The sequence below is a fragment of the Humulus lupulus genome, chromosome 6 (assembly GCF_963169125.1).
Source record: "Humulus lupulus chromosome 6, drHumLupu1.1, whole genome shotgun sequence".
Classification (NCBI taxonomy): domain Eukaryota; kingdom Viridiplantae; phylum Streptophyta; class Magnoliopsida; order Rosales; family Cannabaceae; genus Humulus; species Humulus lupulus.
Window position 1 is genome coordinate 9,122,458 of NC_084798.1, and position 22,826 is coordinate 9,145,283.

Here is a 22,826-nt window from a genome sequence, read left to right on the forward strand (position 1 = left end):
TTGGTGTTGAGCTGGAACGAGGCCAACCCAACAAAGTCAGTGAAGTCCTTGAAGAAAGACTTCAAGGCAGTAGCGCTCCTGCCTTCATGTGTTCCTGGCTCCATGCCGCATACCTCAGCTTACTGTCAGGGTTTCCAGCCCCTGGAGCATGGCAGCTTCGTTCACTAGAGGTTGGAGCTCGAAATCTTAAGGAGCTTGACAGCCTAAGGCCATGTAATGCCAGGATGTCAGTTACCTAAATTATTGAGGTGACCGAGCTCCAGTAGTGCTTGGCCTCAAAGAATTCTCTCCTCGGCTGCAAGGAAGAAGGCTCCCCCATCAATGAAAATTGGAGTTATCCTGGACTATACGCGATGGTGACCTTTAATGCGGGGTCGAGTGGGATCGGCCTGGGCCCTGAGTTGGGTTCTGGATAAATGGCCTCTCGAAGAATCCCCATTTTCTTCTCTATGACCTCGTCTATTTGGCGGTGATAATGAGCTCGAATATCCTCCTGCTCGCGCGCGAGGTCGTACTCACGAATTCGACGTTGATTCTGAGCAAACAACGACTTTGGGCTCGGGGTTTTTGGTGAGTAAGGGATTGCCAGCAACGACCTCCACCGTCTTTCCAGATTCTGTGACATCTAGTGAGAAAGAAAAAATGGTGAGGGCCATGCATGCAAGAGTTCAAAGGTTACGAGCTTGACAGGACAAGCTCGGAGCTTAAGAACGAAGCGAGTTCGAAACTAAAACCCTTATTAAAGAGTCAGAAGTGTATTCTACGGGAAAAAGGAGGAGAGTGGGCATAACCTTTTGAAAATCCCGAATTATCTGGGAAAAAAGGTGGCGGTTATTCAGAAAAGGTAACATTGGGTATCATGCATTCTTCAAAACCAAGGTTTTGCACCCAAATATCTTGGTGTGCAAGATACATCTTTTAAAATTTTAAAACCTAGAAAAAAGAGATCTTGCTCAAACACCAAAACTGGGTATGGAACCAGTGGATTAAACCTAGTATGGAGACTTAAATGTGAAAGCCTATCGATCAAAAATTCCCTAACGTATCGTACTAAGAAAATAAACTAGTACATTCGCAGAAATAACAAGAACAATATGAACAAAAACAGGTATAAAAGAAAAGGAAAAGAGAATTGGACACTTACACAATAATGGCGATTACAGAGAAATCGTTGACTGAAGGAGAGGCTGCAAATATGAGCTCACGGTCTCGAACAAACTGGTGGTCCTCTGTTTCTTCGGTTGAGAGAACATGCACAAGCAAGAAGTTCTCTGGGATGGCCTCTGGTTTGTCCCTTCTTTTTTGCTTCTGATGCGTGTAAAGTAAGAGGAAGAAGAAGACCTTATATATATAGAGGGAAAAAAGTGATAAAAAGGATTAATCTGAGCCATTGGCCAGAATCCTCATAAAATCCAACGGTCAGGGACTGATGACATGATGGTACCAAAAAGGTGGTAGATGAATGATCGTGGGCAGATTTCCAAGGCACTCGAGTACCCTGAATAAGCAATACCCGACTGACACGTGTCCATTCTAAAGTATGTGACGGTACGGTTCCTGAAGAAGGTAGTTCAAAAGTTTCCTTCTCATAGGATTCGAACAGATACTTTTGAGGGGGTAAGATGTTATACCCAGATTTCGAGCCATAAGGATTGTGACCTCGAAAGCTGGATTCATAATGAGTGAACTCGTAAAGTCCGGAATATGTTCGAAATCTAAACAACGAGCCTACAAAGTAGAGACGACTTCGAAGATGGTAGCCTCGAAATCCTCACGAGTTCGAAGGATAGGCCCCGAGGTGCATCTGCTCTCTGGGATGACCTCGGATCAAGAGGTCCGAGCCTGATGCGCGTACGAGCTCGAAGCCATGTGGCCTAGGGAAATGTCATAGCTCGAAAGTCAGTAAGAAACCTGGGTGATTATGGTCTTGGTGATATAGGATAATAACTTTGAATCTCCTAATGAGTCATCAGTAGCAAGACGCGGTCTACATTTATTACTGAAAATCTCCTACAATCAGGGGATATTATTTGATTAGTTATACGCCCCCTGGTCTTCAGGGGACGTTTCCTTTTACATCGAATTGCAGGCATTTAATGCCATTTAATCTATTTGCAAATATAGAGTAACTACCCGAAATATGTGGGATAGTATTATGCAATCTTCTCTATAAATAGAGAAGTCATGTACCATTGTAAAGGACCGAATTTTTGTGATCTTGAGGAAAACTCTGGAAAATTCATCCTTGAAGGATTTTCAGAGATATTCTTAAGTCTTAATAAGAAAGACTCGTGGACTAGGCAGATTTAACTGCTGAACCACGTAAAAAATCGTGTTTGTATTATCATATTTTTATTGGCCATTACTGATTATTGTTTACGTGCTCTTCTTTCACTGTTGACGAAAAACGGTGTCAACACACGCGTGACTAATTTTTTTTATACGTGTGGAAAACAACATGTTTGAACCTAGTTTTCAGTACTGTAAACTATTTGAAATTTTCTAAAAATTTGCAGGATGCTCTAAATAGCTACAATATACACGGTCATAAAAAAAAGTCGGGCCGAAAACTGTTTACAGGTCGAGAAACACCGAGAGCCCTACCGGTAGGGCTTAAAGTGAAGCCCCTATAGAAGAATTGTTCTATAAATGTATATATATATATATATATATAATTAAGATACTATTCAAAATATTCTCACAAGATAACAATTGTTAAAATCTAATGACCGCAATAAAATATAGTTAATATATATCTCTTTTATATAATAAGTGTGTAGATAACGGAAATTCTTGGTTTTAACGATTTTTTTTTATTTTTTTAATGATAATTTTAAAAGAATATTCTTATATTTAACGGTAGTTTGTAAATACTTAAACTTAAATAAAATAAAATAAAAAATTAAAAAAAAGATATTTTTGAGATATTTTACAATGATAATTTTTAAAAAATAATAAATAATTAAACAAATTAAATTATGATATTTTTGAGATATTTTACATTGATAATTATTTAAAAATAATAAAATTATTTTATAACTTAAATAAAATTTAATCAAACTTAAACTAATTTATTAGAATAATATCTTATTAAATATATAATATAATCTACTATCAATTAGTAATAAATTGATTTAAAAAAAAACTAGCAAGAAACTTAAATTTAAAATACATGTATAATATTTAATATTATATTAAATATATAATATATTGTTGTCACTCCCAAATTCAAAAACTAAAACAAACTACAACAATTATAGGCATTTGCGGCGTGGTCATTAGGGGCGGGCTCAGTCTGCCGCCATTAGAAAGACTATTAACGGCGGACACTAATAATATTTGAGTATTTTAAAAAATATAAAATATCTATATTTATATCTATTAGCGGTGGACATACAATTATTAGCGGCGTATAGTCCGCCGCCAATAGACGTAATAAAAAAGCCCGGGAATTTTTAAATTATTATTAGTGGCGGGTAATTACTATTATTAGCCGCGGACTACCCGCCGCTACTATTATTAGCGGCGGGTAATTACTATTATTAGCCGCGGACTTACTGCCGCTTATAATATTAGCGGCGGGTAATTACTGTTATTAGTCGCGGACTACCCGCTGCTAATAATAATATTAGCCACGGGGACTAATAATAGCGGCGAGACCCGCCGCTAATGCTCTTGAGCAGTTTAAAATTTTATCGCATCCCTTCTTCCTCGGCTCTCACATTCTCTCTTCTCCGTCTGCTCTCTCTAACCAGACGAAACCGCCGAGAAACACCGAACCAATGGAAGCATCACCCACGGCGAGAAACACCCACAGTCGCCGCCTTCGTCGTAAGTTACATTTCATTTTCAATTGCTACATAGTTCCTATTTCTATAATGCCCTTGTTAAAATTAGTGTCATCTGTGGCAGAGAGGTTTTATCTTGTTATTCGTTCTTTATTGACTCAAGAGGACATCTATTTCACTTTGGAGCCAAACTTCAAGTTTCTCGAAGTAGGACGTTTCTTGACAGATTTTTTAAATACATTGACTCTAATTATAATATTCTCTGATATAGGATAATATATATATACATATATAAATATATAAAGTACATTCTAGAAATGAAGGATATATGTTAATAATATGTATGTATCGTCAAATTGATTTGTTTGTCCATTTTCCTCTCTTTTTCGTTTTTATTTCTCAGTTAGTAGTTGGGTGCTGCAAAGAAATTTTATTATTATTTTTTATTACAAAATTTCAATGTTTATATTTTGTAATTTTTAGATTCTAAAATTGAACTTTTATCAATTATGTATTGGTTGGATCTTATCAATTTTTTTTTCCTCTGTGTTTTGAGAATTGTAAGTAATACAATTTCTAAGAAATCATATTCAATATGTATTACACAGACTTGAGACATTTTGATATTGTTGTTTATTTTTTGTTTAAAAAAATGAGAATATAGGAAACCATTTGATGAATTGTTTTCAATGAACAATAGTTATTTCACTAATGTTTATATATATATATATTATTTTATAAAAAACAATTAAATGGAAAAATTAATCAATATATTAATGGATAAATATATTAAGTTTCTCGAGGAAAAATTAATAAATGAATTGATAATTATATTTAATAAAATTTTAAAAAATTATGAATAAATAATAATTTATTTTTAATTATTTTTTGTTAATTTAATTAATTAAATAATAAAAATTTGATATAATATTGTCTAATTAAATAATTTTGTTGACCCAGATTTTGGCCAACTGACACGGAGTCAAAAATACGTTTGACGCGAATGATATGTTGAAATGATTGTGATGACGAAAATAATAAGAACACAAGATTTTATAGTGGTTCGGCCCCAAGATCTGGTAATGACCTACGTCCACTTGAATTGTTATTAGAACGAGATTTCGAGGAGTGATCAAAGAACTAGGGTTCAATGAGTTTCACCAACCTCTCCAGAAAAATACAAATATTCTAGTGTCTTTTTCCCTAATCTCAAAGCTCAAGATACAAAAGATCGATCCCCCTCCCTGAGCCCCTTTCTTTTCTATTTATAAGCTCAGGGAAAGTTTACATTGATTTGTTACAGATATTATTTCCTAAACAATCGGATATTCAGGAAATTGCAGGAGATAATTTCGGATTCTATCATAACTGCTTAAGATCTTCTTCGCGTATAATGCGCATACGACCAGGCTGGTCGTATGAAGAAGCCGATTGCATGACACTGGCTGTTTTCCTAGTCGATAGTCGAGCAAAGATTCTGCCAGGTGTCAGCCATGTGTAATTAATGCTTGCCATGTCATTTACTTCTGATTTTTGGGATAACATTTTCCCCCTAAGTTTGTTTAGTGCGACCAGCAATAAAGAAACTTAAGGGAACAACCGTTCATATCCCATGATGTTTGTCAGAACTCCCGTGCGTTTTCGAAAACCGTGACATAATTATGTCTAATCAAGCCCTTTCAGTTTCCAAAAAGACACTTTTGACGGCTTATACACTTCCCCACGTTTCGAAAGTGGGAAGTGATGATTACTACCTTTCTGCCATACCCTCAATCCCTCTAAGTAACTTTTCCTTTCCCATTAAGAAATCTTTACTCATCATTTTTACCGATATTCTCAAGAACTTGCACCAGAGTTCAGAGCTTCAAAAATTAGTTCGCCATCTAGCCAAAGGTCTTCCAGTTCGAGTTTTCATTTTCTTCCGAATCTCCATCTCCTCTCTGGTAAGGACTCCATCTTTTAGGCTCTCTATTACACCATGCATGTTGTTTTTATGCTCTGATATTTCTACGTTCTTGAATAGGGTTTTTAGGGTTTTCTGGTATAAATCGCCTACTGTTTGGTAAAAGTGTGTCTTTATTCCTTGTATAGGTTAGGTTGATACTTTGATAAATAGAATCTCTAATTTGGGACGTTAGGTTGATGAAAGATTCAACCTTTAAGCTAGGGGAAAAAAATTGAAACTTTTTCTCGCCCCTTAGAAGTCGAAAAAAGTTCTTTTCAGAAAACAGTTTCCTTTCTGTCTTCATCCGTCTTTTAAACTACACACGTTGAAGTTAGTGTAGAATTAGGATGCTGCTGGTTATTTAGGTACGAGCAACGTTATCCCAACTTCCCACACTACTTCGTGAATTGTGTCTTATCTCCTCCATTGTCTGTTTGCAGTTCATATGCAAGACCCTTGGGGAGGAGAAAGATCTATCGAAGACGAACTCTTAGCTCAACTGCTCGAAGGCGAAGAGAATCCATCAACACTGATTCCAGAAATTCCATTTTCACGTCCTAACCCAAATCCTCCACCAGCTTCTACCCAGAAAATGGCCAGAACAAAAACTAAGGCCAGAAAAAGACGCAACCCTTCTTCTCCAAGTCAGCCTCCTGCTGATGCCCCCTCGACCAGTGGTTGAGGAGAATTCCCTCCTGAAACCGAAGTTCAGGGGCGTGCCCATCCTCGCCATGCCGACCAGCCGACTGTCGAGTGGCACGTGGTTTCTCCAAGCACGGTGACCATTCGCATGGTCTCAAATTATTTAAATAAGTACAATCTGACGGGGGTGACCCTAGTCAGACCTACCATCGACCAGCGAGCCAACCTGCTAGGGGGATTTTAGTGCCTGGTCGAGATACCATATCGAGGCGGGTGCCACCTTACCTCTGTATTCATTTTTCCAAGGGGTGGCTAATTACTTCGGGGTGGCCCCTTTTCAGATTACCCAGAACGGATATAGGATGCTGACCGCGCTTTATATCCTCTACAAACTCAAGAAATGGCCAGCCCCTTCCCCTTACGAGGTCAATTATCTATTTGACCTCAAGTCCAACCCCAACCAAGATGGTACGGGGTTCTTCCATTTTTTCCACCAGGAGACCGGGCGTACCTTTCTGTCCGAGACCACCCATATCTCCAACGTGGGGAAGTATCATCTGGAATACTTCCTTACGCCTGACATTGCCGCGGAAAACCTGGCCTTCACCAGAGGAGGTATGGGAAATAATGAGCCTTAAACCAGTATTTCTTGCCCTTTAAATCTTTCTTGTCATAATATTCCACTGTCCAATGTGTTCCAGGTCCATGGTTGCGCCCGACCCCCACTCCAGGAATGGAGTCGAGGGTAGCCCTCTTAGCTAGAATGTCCAATGCTGCTAAGAGTGTGAAAAATTTGATCAATGAGGCTAACCTTAGGTTGGCTGGCCTTAAAGGCTCCCCACCTGCGACCAGCGAACCCGCGGTGGGTGGTGTCCATGCTGGCATGGGACGTGAGCAGGGACCCGAGCAGCAACCTCAGGCACCACCTCCTAGGAGGAGGCCAACTGGGGTTACAATCAGGGAACCTGCTGTTCCCCACCGAGTAGCAGAAGCGTCGGTCCCCAAGGGTAAGGGGAAACAAAAGGCTGCTGAGCCTGTCAAGCAATCTGATGACTCGTCGGATGTATACGGTACACCATTCTCATTTTTAAATAACTTGCCAATTCCCATACACCTATTTGATGGGGACGGCAACTTTAGAAACACTCCTTCTTTAAATTCAGATTTCTTCCAGGAACTAGGTAGTTCAGTAGATAATGTTTCGACTAGTAGGTGTAGCTCGGGTACCTTACTTTTGTAATCCTTCTACTCTAATTTATGTTTTTCTGCGACCCTTTAATCTCATTGTTTGAAATGTTATTCTTTGTGCAGGCATGGACTCTGGGGACTTCTTTGAACATTACCAAGCTGCTACCGACGCTTCTGTCCCGAAAAAGGACAACAAAAGGGCTCGAGGGGAAAGTAGCAAGACCCCTTCGAAGAAGGCCCGAACAAAAGATGCTCCTGCCGACGCTCCCTCCAAGGAGGACTTATCACATCCGCCTGCCCCCGAGCAGCAGACTCCCACGCCTGCCAATCCTCGGTCTTCCTCAAAGGCCGCAGACAAAGAGACAGACCATTTGTCTGAAGGCTCCCTGCTCAGCCACATAGTTGGCATGGCCAAGGAGAGAATATATCGGCTCTCCAAGCATAAGCGCACCCAGGCTGCCATCAACGACACTGTCCCTATGGACGCCAACTAGATCGTCAATAGGGGGCTGAATGAGCTAGCCAGCGTAAGTCATCTTTTGATATTTCTCGGCTTATATTATACTTCTTTTCCTGACTTTCCCCATTTTTTCTTCAGGCGATGCTGTCTTTGACTGCGGGCTGGCGCCGTACTGGGGCGCTGGTTTCTCGGGAGAAGAATTCTGACTCCAGGCTTGCCCAGGCTAAGCAAACACTTGAGGGTGAGAACGCCAAGCTGCTCGAGGAGAACCGGGGTTTGTTGAAGCTGAACGAGCAACTATGCGAGGACCAATCCACTCTCACACTGGAGCTTCAGGAGAGTCAAGAGGCCCTGCAGAAAGCCATCGAGGAGCGGAAAAAATGGAAGGAGAGTGTTGTCCTCAATACCGAAGAGTGTAAGCAGTTCAATCTTGATCTGATCGCCAGCAGAGGTGAGGCGTAGAGGCTCGAGGAACGAGTACAGGAACTCGAGGGGCGCGTTCAGGAGCTTGAAGAGCGAAATCAGGAGCTCGCGGAGGATGGGGCCAGAAATCTAAAGAAGTATAAGGAAGCCACCTTCCTAAGCTTCTATGATTTCTGGAAACACAACCGGGGGGCTAAAATCGACTACCTCTCTGAGAATTTGCAAAGGACGCTAATGGCGCAGTGCAATGCTCGGCTGGAGGCTGAAGAGAGAGCTAAGACCAAGACCCTTTCTGATAAGAATGCTCCTGCTCCCAAAGATCCTCCTGCTCCAAAATAACTTTTTTTCTTTTTATTTCAGTTTTTTATGGCCCACGGGTCTATTTGCAAAGACAATTTTCTTTTATTGCTGCGAGGGCAGCTCATTTACTCATCTTTAAACAATTACACCCGAGCAGTACTGCTCGCGGTGTAAAGGTTTTTCCTTTTAATTTCATATTTACATCTGAGCACTGATGCTCGCGGTGTAAACGATTGCCTTAATGATATTATAATGTTTTTATTACAATACCTGTTCGCATGACCGAACTTAGCATAGTACTTTGGTTTTATTTAACAAAACATAAATTTTGAAAAATGCTCTAAGTACCATAGCATGCTTTCACTCATTTTGTTCATGTGTTTACATACCTCATGGTATGCTTTGCTATCGATGTACCTTATATGCCCCCAAGTGATCGAGGAGCTTTAGGTCCTTGGTCACTTGCCTTGACCATGACCTGTTCGAACATTACTGCTCGTTATGAAATTCAACACTTGTAATACAGCAAAACAACACACGTAATGAACAAATACTTGTAAAAATAAATTTACAAAGGTTGGCAAGAAATGACTGGCTGTGCACAGTCCCTTATAATCTCGTATTAAAATGGACTAAACATGTCTGTACGAGTGATCTTAAAATGAAAGATCTTACACTTATAAGGATTAGCCATACAACGTGGCTAACCTTTTCCGAAACTTGTAAAAAGTAAAATTTAATACAAGCCAGCCCTTTAAGAAGGGCTGTTCATTGGTAGTACTTGTGCAGGTGTTCTCCATTCCAATAGCGTGGAACGAGATCTCCATTTAAGCATGCAAGTTTGTAAGTTCCCGGATGAAGGGCGTCTTCGATCTGATACGGTCCTTCCCAGTTTGGTTCGAGTACTCCAGCAGCGGGGTCGCGGGTATTTAAGAAAACTCGTCGTAGCACTAGATCTCCGATGTTGAATTTTCTTTCTTTTACTTTTGAATTAAAGTACCGGGCGACCTTTTGTTGGTATGCAGCTACTCGGAGTTGGGCTTTTTCTCGTTTTTCTCCTAGTGAGTCTAGGGACTCCATCATCAATTGGTTGTTCTGATCCTGGTCGTATGTAATTCGTCGATGCGAGGGCGAATCTAACTCGACTGGCAACATGGCTTCATATCCGTATGCTAAGGAAAACAGAGTATGACCGGTTGCTGTTCGATGAGACGTTCTATACGACCAGAGGACTTTGGGCAACTGTTCTGGCCATGCTCCCTTTACTTCTTCTAGCCTTTTCTTCATGGTAGATTTGAGCGTCTTATTCACGGCTTCCACTTGTCCATTTGCTTGCGGATGCGCAACTGAAGAGAAGCTTTTAATAATCCCGTGCCTTTCGCAGAAGTCTGTAAATAGGTCACTGTCAAACTGGGTTCCGTTGTCTGAGACAATCTTCCGGGGCAAACCATAGCGGCAAATAATGTTCTTGATGACGAAGTTAAGAACTTTTTTAGTCGTTATGGTAGCAAGCGGTTCAGCTTCGGCCCATTTGGTGAAGTAGTCGACTACCACAATCGAGTACTTTACTCCACCTTTTCCTATTAGCAATGAGCCAATCAGATCTATGCCCCATACTACGAAAGGCCACGAACTTTGCATCTGCTTTAATTCATTCGGAGCTGTGCGTGGAATTTTGGAAAACCTTTGACATTTGTCGCACTTCCGCACGTACTCTGCAGAGTCTTCATTCATAGTTGGCCAGAAATAGCCCTACCTTAGAATCTTCTTTGCCAAACTTTGCCCCCCAGCATGATCTCCACAAAAGCCTTCATGTACCTCCTTCATCAGTTCCTTAGCTTTCTCAGGCGTAACACATCTGAGCAGTGGCATTGAATAACCCCTTCGGTATAAAATGCCATCGACCAGTATATATCTCGCGACCTGCCTTTGAAGAGTTCTAGCTTTGTTCCTATCTGTCGGCAGTGCACCGCCGGTAAGATACTCCAAGTATGGTGCCATCCACGTATTTTCCATCCGGATTTCCATGTTAGCCACATCTGTTCGTATGCTCGGCTCGCTCAATCCTTATTTAAAAAAAAAAAAAAGTGTTCTATACACACATATATTAATATATTAAAATTTATAAAAATATTTTTCTTAACATAATAAAAAGGAATAGGTTTAATATATACACATGTTCACACTGTAATAAGCACTGTTAGGTTGAATTGATCTAATAATTAACGAATATTAAATAAATATTGAACATATTTCAGTTTAAGAAATTATATATAATCTAACTTTATAAGCAACAATAATTAAAACACTAATAAATTCACAAGTAAATCACGCAGAGAATCCTTTTATGTAATACATTCAAAGATATAAATACTAAATAAAGATGATGATTTTATTTGGAGCCATAATCTAATGGATAAACATCTTGATACTTCCAATTGCAAACTCTTGAAGCTTCAAAGCTACACCTTCTGGCATGTGATAGACATAAGCAGAACAATGAAATAAAATTAATCTAAGCCATAGAAGAAATATGAAAAACTGAATTAAGCTAATACTTTATTACCTTCTAATTAATGAACCTCCTCTTCAATAAATTTATTTTGACAGAGATCGTCACGTAAAGCCAATCTCCAATGGTGCCCATGTAGTGGAAATAGTTACGTCTCCAAGAAGCATTGAGTAATAAATTACCACAAACTCCAGCAAATCCAATTCCAAATCCCACCCCAGTTCCCATATGAAACCATGACATGTCAAACCATTCTTCTCCATTGTTAAAAAAAACCTTCAGTACCACTCGAGTGATCTCGAGAACCATTTGGTGACTCATCTCCAACGCATGATTTGGTCAGTGGAGGTCCACACAATCCATCATTGTCAATGTACATCAAAGCATCAAAACTTTGTAGTTGAGTGTCGGTGGGGATTTTCCTGATAATTTGTTACTTGACAGATCCAAGAACGACAAAGAAGATATGCTTGCCAAGCTTGTTGGAATTACACCACAAAGCTTGTTGTGGGATAAATCTAGAGCATCTAACTTATTCAAGTTCCCGATCTCCATAGGGATAGTGCCATTCAAATTATTCCTTGAAATGTTAAGTTGAACCAATTCAACAAGATTTGTTAACTCTTCAGGAATTTTTCCAATCAAATTATTACATGAGAGATCAATCACTCTTAATAATCCAAGAGTGCTGCTATACTCACGAAGAATACCTTTCCACATGATCGATATAATAACATCAGACCGTACAACGGCAGTCATTGTGCCAATGTCTTTCGAATCATTAAACTTGTTCTCCTTGGCCTTGGCTACCATAGAGGTAAAAAAATTTATGCATGACGGAATATATCCAAATATAGCATTTATGGAAATGTCAAATATTCGAACAAATTGAAGATGGCATACATTTAATGGTATAATTCCATAGAAATTATTTGATCTTATTCGAAGCAAAATCAGATTTGTGAGTCTTTCCCCAATCCAAGATGGTATATTTCCTTCTAGATTATTGGATTCGATATCAAGAACTTCAAGTTTTGTACAATTCTTTGAAGATGAAGGAAGATTTCCAGAAAAATTATTATGTCCCAAAAGCAAATGCTGAATTTTAGATAACGAACCAATTGATCTTGGAATTACTCCAGACAAATTATTGTTATCTAGTTTCAGAACAATCAAATCCTTCATGTTCCACTGACAATCAGGGAGGCTTCCATTCAACATATTATTGGAAATGTCAAGAAGTTGTATTAATCCTTGTATTGGGTAACAAAGAAAAGTCTTTACATTAATGAATCTATTATTAGAAAGAAACAATGTCGTGACATTAGATAGATATGGTGGAACAGACCACGAAATTGATTTGAAGATAGATTTAGAAAATACAATGTCAGAGTTTGACGGAAAAACCAATTGGGGATTTCATCATGAATTTCAGAGTTTGAAAGATCAAGTGTTGAGATAATTATTTGGGTTTTGAGCCAAGTAGGAAATTGTGGACCTGAGTTGCAAGACCTCAATGATAGAGCATCTAGTTGAAATGGTGGAATCGAAGTAGAATTGATCCTCAATGTTAATAAGGAGTTATGGGATAAATAAAGACTATTCAACTTGGAAAGTTTTTGAAAGTGGACTTCAGTGACAAGCCCAATGAAAGTGTTTGAAGAGAGATCCAAGTTCCTGAGATGCTGAAGCTTACCAATACTTTTAGGTAAAGCACCAGTGAAAGAGTTTGAGGAGAGATCTAAATACTTGAGTTGTTGGAGCTCTCCAATTCCTTCAGGCAGAGTACCATTAAGCTTATTATTAGAGGCATCCAAATGTCTAAGGTATGAACTAAACGTTGAAATATTGGGCAGTGGTCCTTCAAATTGGTTTGAATTCAAATCCAAAATTTCTAAATTATTAGCACAACCAATAAGTCTTCCTATAACATCACAAAGTGTTGAATTGAATTTGTTGTAGCTCAATACTAATTCCTGAAGATTACAAAGATTCCCCAATGATTTTGGTAGTTCACCTTCGAATCCATTCTCAGGCAAATCAATGCGTGCGAGAGATCTCATATTTTCAAAAGAATTTGGAAGTGTAAGAGGACCTTTTATTTCATTATTCGCAATTGTGAGATTAATTAGATTGGAACTTATGTTTAGCAACCAAAGAATTGTTTTAGGAGGTATGGTACTGTCAAAAATTTCAAGATTGGTGAGATAATTTGAAGAATTTTTATAGGTGAAGATATGATCATCTGTTGGTGGAAATAGACAGTCAGATAATTCTAAACTTGTTAAAGATGGTGCTATTTCAATTGAATGAAGTCAATCTGTGGATTTAGTTACATTGATGTCTCTCAATGTTAAGAATCTCAAAGAAGAGAGATGAGAAAGCCATTCAAGATTAGTACTAATATAAGAAAATTCATTACCACCTAGATTGAGAAATTGCAACCTCGTGAGGTTCCCAAGCTGGGAAGGAATGGACATAATAGGATTTTATTCAAAGGTGAGAGATATGAGTCTAGTTAAGTAGTTAAAGAACCAATAAACTCAGGAATTTTAGTAAATTCATTGAAACCAAGATTCAAGTATCTCAAATGTTGCAAATCAACCAAGGAATGACCAATTTCACCACCCAATCCGTTAAAATAAAGATCAAGACTTATAATATGATGAGTTAAATTATCACACCTGATACCACTCCAGGCGCAACAATCTCGTCTAGTGCTTGTCCATGAGGATAGACGGTGGAAATTATTAACAAAGTGTTGCTTCATGCTGAGAAGAGCTTGTCTCTCCCTCTCTATGAAATAATGGACTTGATCAGAATCTCCAGTAGTAGCACTACTCCACACATGACTCGTGGCTAGCACCAACACAAGCACAACAACTTTGATCATATTCAGAACAAATTAATTTAAAGTGAGATAATTATATCACCACATATATAGGAAATGAAAATACAACTAATTGAAAATGACATCACATTTTTCTTTAATTGGGAAGACTTGGAAGTCAATATTTTATTTAATACTATTTTTTTATTGGCTAATAATGTTTGAAAGCAAATTGTTGGTGCAACAATTTGTCTTTCTATATCTAGAGGCTTCTCCCGATTATGGATGATGCTTAGTCACTATTCCGGTGATGAAAATTTTCGTTTGACTCATCGGGATCACCTGCAAGAAAGATACTCCGATGCTTAAGTTAGTTCAAAGTCCGATCCATTTTCCTTATATGAATCTTATATTTATAGGACAAAATATGCAAAGCAGTTAGTTGGTTCAAGCGAACCCTGGAATGGGGGGAAAGAAATAACAGAATTTCCCTCCAAAAATACCGACTTTGAATGTCTCGCTCAGGGGTCAGAGGCGCGGATCGCCTCTGACCCACAGCTTCTGCCTTCGGAACTTCTCTTTGCCAAAACGTTCCGTTTTGAATATTTGATAAATCAGGAAAGGGATTTTAGGCCGAAAATTTTGGGCCCAACAGATGCCCCCTGGCCCAAGCTTCGAACAGGCGAGGTGTGCTAATCTGTTAGAATCTTGGGCCAACTCTTCAACACCAAAAAGTTCGCCTAGAGCCGTCATTCTCCGTAAACCGAGGTAATCCATAGGTGCATGATCATTTGATTACCTGACAAGTTACACTTAATGCAAACATAGTTATCGAGTAAAATGTTTGATTCAAAATTTTACCTTTCATTTAAATAGTTTTTATTTCAAAATAATTTTCATTCAAATTTCCAAACTTCATTCTAACTCCCAGAGAAAAGCTTCGAAGAAACCCTAGAGATTTCCCTCAGTTCAATCCTTCAACAATCATTTCATCCTGCATAATAATGTCTTCTCGTTCATCTTCCGAGCCTTTGGACCGCGAAGGATATAAGAATGCATATGAATGCATGTGCAAATCGTTCGACATTCCTGAAAATGTCACGGTGAGGATGCTCTCGGATGCTGAGGTTCGAGAATGGCGATTTAAGGACGTAGTGAAGCCTTTCGAGATCGTCATGAGTCTGAGACACATCGAATGGCTTCGCTTCCCTCTCCCGGCTCTGCTTGTTCAGATAATTTCAAACTCCGGGGCACACATTTCGCAATTTCTCCCAAATGTTATTCAGTCGATAGTCGGGGCTCAGATGATAGGGAGCCTCAGGAATGTCACCATTCAATCGGACGACATTTACGCATGCTTCACCAAGTCTACGAACAAGGCGATAGAGGGAAAGCCTTGGAAAACCTTCTACCTCTCTCCCAAAAAGGATCGGACAATCTTCACCGATTTCGATAGCTCCCATCGAAATTGGGATAAATATTTCTTCGCTGTTGGAGGAGCGTGGTATCCTGAATTCTTGCCTCAGGAAATTTTTCCTTTGGCCAGGGTGTTTATAAAAGGTGAGTCACATTTTTCATTCTGTTCCTTATTGATTTTAATGTGAATTAATCATATCTGGATGATTATCTGCTAGTTTAACTCTGTGTATTACTGTTTTGCTTCTCTGTATTAGATTTTTCTTGGCCTCAGGTTAATATGAGTCTTGAAAGGCAGCGCAAGCTGACGGAGAAAGGGCTTCTACATGAGTCTAAGGAGAATGCTATTAGTATAAAGGGTGTACTGAACCCCTACTGTATGCAGATTATGACTCGGCTTTGTTTTGTGGATCGAGTCGATCCTGGTGCAGTGCGAATTAGATCGCAGAAGGGTGACATGACCCTCAACAAGATTACAACAGCATGCGCGAAGCACCTGGGAGCTTTTTTGAAGAAATCCCCTCCTACTCCTTCAAATCTGTCGCTGATGAAGGCTGAGTTCGAAAAGGCGTGTTCTGAAACCTACGCTGCGTGTGCCAAGCGTCAAGGGGTCCCGGAGGGTAAAAAGAAGGAGGGCTCTGGTCTGGCTTCTGCTGCAGAGTCTTCCCTTGATAAGTCCGGCTTATCGCGCAAGTCTTCCCGCATCCAAGGGCGATCATCCACGCCTTCTGACGCTCTATAGATTCAGCCTCTTCAATAAGTGCCTTTGCCTACAGACGCCTTAGGAAAAAGAAAGGAGCGTGAGGAGTCCTCTGGCGAAGATTCGGACGACGGGAAGTGCATTTCATCCAAGCTTCGGATCCCAAAAGGTTTTGTCTCCACTATTCAAGGATATCCCTTTGCAATCCCCAAACTTACCCCAGGAAAATTACCAACGGGCCAGGCTCTCTCATTGTGCAAGAAGCCACGGGGATCTGCCCCCGTTGGGCATTTACCTGTGGCGTCTCCTATTTCACACGCAATTGGGTCTTCCTTGATAGCGGGCTCAGAAGGGGTGGCTCATGCAGAGGGCGTTTCCTCTTCTCCGTCCAAATTATCAGGAGTGGTGAATGGAGATGGAGTGCAGGGTGGCTTACCGGTTGAGGTGAAGTCTCTTGTTGTCTGTGTGAAGCCGTCAGAGGCATTGCCCTCTACTTTTGATTTGGCTGAAGGGTCTGCCATTGGCCATAAGCGTGGCTCAGAGGGGAGACGCCCTTCCTCTGCCTCTCGTAAAAACAAGCTTCTAGAGGATGCCTTCGGAGAGGGTTTTGAGTCTGCGGATACCACTCCTTTGCCAGTTGAGCCAAGTAAGGCTGTTGTATCCGAAACTACCCCTGGGTGTCAGGAATCGGGGGCTGTCGAAGTAACAGGTGTTGACACTCTCAGTGTTGATGTTTCCTTATTACCGCCTACCGCTTCTGAGTCTCATCCAGGAGATGTCATTGCTGTGTCCCCGAAGGGTACTAGCACTTTTGAATCTCCTAGCGCTTTCTTGGAGCAGCTAACGTCTTCTGCCGTGCAGACGCCGGTGTACCTCCCCAGTGATTTGGGTGAAGATGATAGCCTATTTAGACGCCCTTCGAAGACGTATTCCTCTGGCGTGGGGACAGTTGTGCTGGCATCTGATAGCATTATGGTATCGACGTTAGCAGAAGGTGGGAAGCCAGCTGCCCCCGTTGCTTATGCAGCTGCGCTTGTAGGGGGAGAAGCAAGTGACAGAGCAGGAGTAGTGTCGGAATATGGCCCTTCTGCGTCTACTGAAGTTATGGATGAAATGCTACGTATAAGTAGACCCCATCTGCCGACAGAAGCAATTGGATCCTTGAGCGGGCAAGGTGATTTGCTGCAGCAAGTATCAGATCACATCTGGATGGTAAGTTGGTTAAAAAATCAGGCCTTGTTTATTTCTCGTGATATGTATAAGATGTTATTTTTAATGGGTGTAATTGATTTTTCACAGAGCTATGTATGCGCATCTGCTGCAAGGCGGGAATATGCGGCGGCTATACAGAATGGCTCTAAACTAGCAGAGCAGACGGCGAAATTAGAAGAGGAGCGGGCGGGGAGAATGATGGCCGAGGCAAATCGGTACGTGCTCATGGAAGCCATCAAGAAGTTAGAGGCAGAGTTGGCAGAGGCAAAAAAGAGGGTGACTTCCATAGAGGAGAAGCTGATAGGCACTATCGGGCTCGAAGTAAAGCGAGACAAACTGAAAGCTGACTTGGTGGATATGACCAATAAGTGGATGGAGAAAAATCAAGTCTGCGTTCAGCATGAAGCCCGCATAGAGAAGCTTAGTAGCATGATGAACGACCTTGAGGAGGATGTAGTGTCGTTGCAGACTGATAAGGAGATTTTAGAAAAAGAGAAAAAAGAGCTGGAGCGAAAGTCAAATGATCTTAAGGCCAGTGCAGCGGACGCCAGGAAGCAGAAGTTGGAGGCTGAACTCCATTTAGGGAAGAAGTTGAAAGAAGAAAAAGAGGCGGTGGCCGAAACCAAGAAGCAGTTGGAGGAGATGGCAGAGGTATGCGACTCTTCTTTTGTTATTAATGTATTTGAAAATTAATGGGCCCATAAAACATGTGTATTGATTTCATAATGTTTTTGGTTTTGCAGAGGGCAGCAGAGGCGGCGATTGAAGCCACAAGGCAGCGCATTCGAGATCGCGAGATCACCGAACGCAAACTTGTGAGGGTGGTTGAGGTAGATACTGTGAAGTATCTGGATCTGGCATTACGTAATAAGAAGCAGTCCCCAGAGGAGAAATGGGCAAAACTGGAGATGTATTGTAAAAATGTTGATGTGAAAATAGGAGAGTATGATGTCGACAAGTATTTGAATGAACTTGGGGATCTGCAGATTTCCTATCCGCCGTGTCATCTGGAGAAGTTGAAGTTGAGGGGCGACGTGCTTGGGTCGATGTATAATGCCAATGGGGAAGCTATTGAAGATAGTGCGGTTAATGTGGTGTCTGATCAGAAGGCAGCAGAATCCGTGCCTGTTGTAGAGGCCAAGCCAGATGGTGAAAGAGGTGCCGTAGAATGAACGATACACTATCGGTTTGTTAAATTCTGTCATGTCTTGCTTTGAATTAAATTTTGTATATGCATTCTTTGGGCTTGTTGGCCGCTAGTATGTAGATGAATGTAATAGAGCAAATTATCAATACAAATTGAGCTTTGTTTCTTGTTGGCTGTCTTCGTGTGTGTATTGGATGTGTTCGTTGTCGTTTAGGACTTAATTGAAGGCATGATGACAGATGAGGGCCATATGGTTTATTCAGATCAGAAGCTTCATAGACCCTTCAGGCCACTGCTTGCGAGATACAGCGAAAGGTCATACATATTGTGGGAGAGAATGCCCAGTTAAGTGTTGTGCGGACGATTCGTCTTAGTGTTTTGGTGATGGGTTGGAGCTGACAACATTGTTGTTGCAGGTGAGCACCGTGAGTGGACGAAGGTTCCCTTTTTGAGGAGAATCTTTGACAACCCACAGTGGCTTTACTCAACGTGGGCTATGGAAGAGTTTATCAGAAGTGGCATCTCGTACTACATATCGTGTGAACGCTATGGGTTAGGCCATCCGAAGCTAGAGAGTGCGATGGCAGAGTATATGCGTCGTATTGAATGGGATTAATTATGGGCAAGAAAATAGTTGTTCATAGAGAATAGATCAATTATGAAATCAGGAATTAATATCGTCGTTAATGTAACATAATTTATAAATAACAACTTCTGATTTATTGCCATTTTTGAGTATACATCGCCTTCTGATCGTGCACAGTACAAATATTCATTTTTGTTTATTGAGAAAGGAATTGATCAAATATGTGTGCCCATGCTTAGCATCTGCCAATTTAAGTTGTAGTGACAAAAGTGTTGTACTTCTGCGGCGTTGTCGTTATTGTTGAGTGGTAGACCTTCTTACGCGTAGGGTGTTTTGTAGTGGTCTTGATCGGAACAGGTTCGGCCTCTGGAGGCTGAAACTTTCCCATGAGAATAGAGGGGTTAATATGATTCAGACCGAACGCGGGGGGCGAAGCGTAGAATCGGGCATCGAGGCAGAGGCTAAAGGGTCAAGAGTGCGAGGTAGATATCTTTCCAATGCACCCATACCGTGTGGTATAACGATGGCTTGTTTGGGCTGTCTTGTATCCTGTCAGAGGCACTCATTGTGTAAGACATGGGTGCGACTGCGGGACAAGTTCCTCCCAGGCCTTGGATTGCCAAACCAGTTAGTATGTACTGGTGAAGAATCCGAAGCATGACAGTTGATAGTTCTGCTGTGATAGTCAGGGCAGAGTAGACAGTAGGAAGTGCTCCTTTTACGCAGGTAAGAGGGTAGGGTTTGTAGTGCACCTCCGTCGGACGACCATATCGGCAGACTGCGAAATGGCTGGCCGTAGCTCCCTGTGAGCTTAGTCAAGTCAGATTAGAATGCGGCGCAATATCTAGTTAAGCGGCAGAGGCTTTAGGATCGTGTATGCAGGTTGTGTGTAGTGGCCTTGCTGCCACGATCTGCTGAGATTCAGCCTGGTGCCAACGTGCGGGGGCAAGTCCTCGCCGTGCATTATTATTGCTCTTTGTTTATTGGAGTGTAGGTGTGGGTAATGTATGTGTTGAGGCTAAAGACATATGGTGTATTGGTAGGGGGGTTGATAACTTCAAGCTTTCAGACAATTATTTATTTATAGCCATTGTGGTAGGTGATTTTTGAGTGCACGTGAACAATGTTATTTTTGAACAAGGGTAGGTGGGGATATATTTGAGAAAACCTTGCAAGTGAAATGTTAATCGTCACGTGTCTGGCTTGGTGTAATATGGTGGACAATAATGCCAAGAAATTGAATGTACAAGAGAAATTTAAAATAATGTGAAAAAATGGAAAGTTGTTGTATTACTTTTGAATTGCACAGTACAACTATTAACAATAATATTGTTTCAAAGACATTGAATTCCAAGTACGGGGTACAGTTTTCCCACTACGTACATTCCTTAGGGTGTAAGACCCTCTGCCTAGTACTTTTATGATTTCAAAAGGCCCTTCCCAATTAGGTTCTAGCTTCTTCTTGTTGCCTGTGACCTTACGCAGAACCCAATCACCTTCTCGAAATGTGCGTGTGTGGACTCTTTTGTTGTAGTAGCGTTCTGCAGCCTTTTGAAAAATTTCTAGTCGTAATTGCGCCATCGTACATACTTCTTCCAGAAGGTCTAGGTTGTGTAATAGTTGAATGTTGTTGGTTGTTTGATCAGACACGATCTCTGTTCGAAGTGTAGGTAGGCCCACTTCTGTTGGGATGATGGCTTCTATTCCATATACCATGGCGAAGGGAGATTCTCCCGTAGAGGATCTTTTTGTTGTCCTATATGCCCATAACACTTTTGGTAGTTCGTCTGCCCATGCTCCTTTTTTATCTTCTAAGTTCTTCTTTATGTTGGCAAAGATAACTTTGTTGGAAGCTTCTGCTTGGCCGTTGCCTTGTGGGTAAGTGACAGAGGCAAAGCTCAGCTTGATCTTGTATGTGTCACATAGTTCTTGTACCTTCGCATTTTGGAACGGGGTTCCATTGTCCACGACTATCTCCCATGGTATCCCAAATTGACATATGATATGCTTCCGAATGAAGGACATAGTGTCTATTTTGCTGACTGTGACGTATGCCTCTGCCACAACTCATTTTGTGAAGTAATCAGTGGCCACCAGAGCATACCGCCTTCCTCCGACAGCCTTAGGTAGTTCGCCTACCACATCCATTCCCCATTTTGCAAAAGGCCAAGGTGAAACGATGGAGTGTAAGGTTTGAGCAGGTTGATGGATGGTGGGTGCAAATCGTTGGCACTTGTCGCATTTTTTGGCATAGTCACGTGCTTCTGTCATCATGTATGGCTAGTAATACCCTGCTGTAAGCACTTTATGTGCCAGACTCCGTCCCCCTGTGTGATTTCCACATGTCCCCTCATGTATCTCTTATAGCAATTTTTTGGCTTTTGATGGACGCAAACTCTGTAGGTAGGGGCCATTGAAGGACCTGCGGTATAGCATCCCATGGATTATGGAATAACGTTGTGCCCGAAGGCGCAGAAGCTTTGCGTCATTCGGATTATGTGGGAGTTTGGAGGTGGACAAGTATCTTATGATTGGATCCATCCAGCATTCAGGTTCTGATGAGGTTGAATAGATTTCCATGTCCTTGCTTGATCAGCTTATAGATATGGAGGACTGGCATGTGCAATCTCCTGCAGAGGCTAATTTGGCAAGGGCATCGGCCTTCTGATTCTGCTCCCTAGGTACTTGTATGAGTTCGAACTGGCGAAAATGTGATCGCAAGTCAGTTACCTTCTGTAGAAGGTTAGCCAGATGGGGTGTCTTAGTGTCGAAATTTCCAGCCACTTGCTCTATCATAAGCTGTGAGTCTCCTCTGACATTCAGACGCTTGATGCCCATTTCTCGTGCTAGTTATAGACCATAGATTAGTGCCTCATATTCTGCTTCATTATTCATCGTGGATTGCTCTAAACGAATGGCTTCTTCGATTTTGAGGCCCGAGGGAGCTTCTAATACGATGCCAATGCCAGCCCCTTGGGAATTGGATGCTCTGTCGGTATACATCGTCCACACCCATTGATCTTCTGACTTTAACAATTCTGGCAGAGTGTCAGGGGTGAATGACTGAATTTCGACCAGGAAGCCAGCTAGTACCTGTCCTTTTTTTTCTTTTCGTGGCGAGAACTGAATATCACACATTCCTAGCTCAATTGCCCATTTAGATAACCTTCCAGAGAGGTCGGGCTTACTCAATACTTGCCTTAATGGATAGTCCGTATATATAATGATGGTATGGCTTTCAAAATATTGTCGTAGCTTCTTCTTTGCCTAAGGAGTGCGAGTGCCAATTTTTCCATCATAGTGTAACGAGTTTCAGCGTCCAGGAGCATCTTGCTGCAGTAGAACACTGGCCTCTGACGATTGGCTTCTTCTCGGAAGAGAACAGAACTCACAGCGAATTGTGAAACTGAGAGGTACAAGAATAAATCTTCGTTAGCTATGGGGGAGCTCAATATAGGAGGGGAGCTCAAATAAGTTTTCAATTCTTCCAACGCTTTTCTTTGCACCGGTCCCTAGGTGGTGTTGGTAGATTTCTTTATGCACTGCAAGAAGGGCTGGCAACGGTCAGACATTCGTGATATGAATTGACTTAATGCTACTATTTTTCCCGTCAGAGCCTGTATGTCTCGGATGGTTCGGGCCTCTTTGACTTCTGAGAGGGACACAATCTGTGTTGG

General features: G+C 41.2%; 1 protein-coding gene across 1 annotated transcript; it reads right to left on the minus strand.

The window, feature by feature from the left end:
* Positions 1-11,636: 11,636 nt before the first annotated feature.
* LOC133784661 (receptor-like protein 35) lies at positions 11,637-14,151 on the minus strand. Its single transcript, XM_062223951.1, has 3 exons — positions 13,794-14,151; positions 12,607-13,503; positions 11,637-12,511 (listed from the first exon to the last, which is right to left on the minus strand). Exons 1-3 carry the CDS (start codon positions 14,149-14,151, stop codon positions 11,637-11,639), a joined length of 2,130 nt encoding a protein of 709 aa, XP_062079935.1.
* Between the last annotated feature and the right edge of the window lie 8,675 nt (positions 14,152-22,826).

Bases quoted from the DNA above. Each gene is read 5' to 3' on its own strand.
- LOC133784661 (XM_062223951.1), bottom strand. From the start codon at position 14,151: ATGATCAAAGTTGTTGTGCTTGTGTTGGTGCTAGCCACGAGTCATGTG. The intron at 13,504-13,793 runs GTTCTTTAACTA...TTCCACCAACAG, and splicing joins TAAAATTCCTGAGTTTATTG to ATGATCATATCTTCACCTAT. The intron at 12,512-12,606 runs GTCTGTTCCACC...ACCCAATACAAG, and splicing joins ATCTTCAAATCAATTTCGTG to GATTAATACAACTTCTTGAC.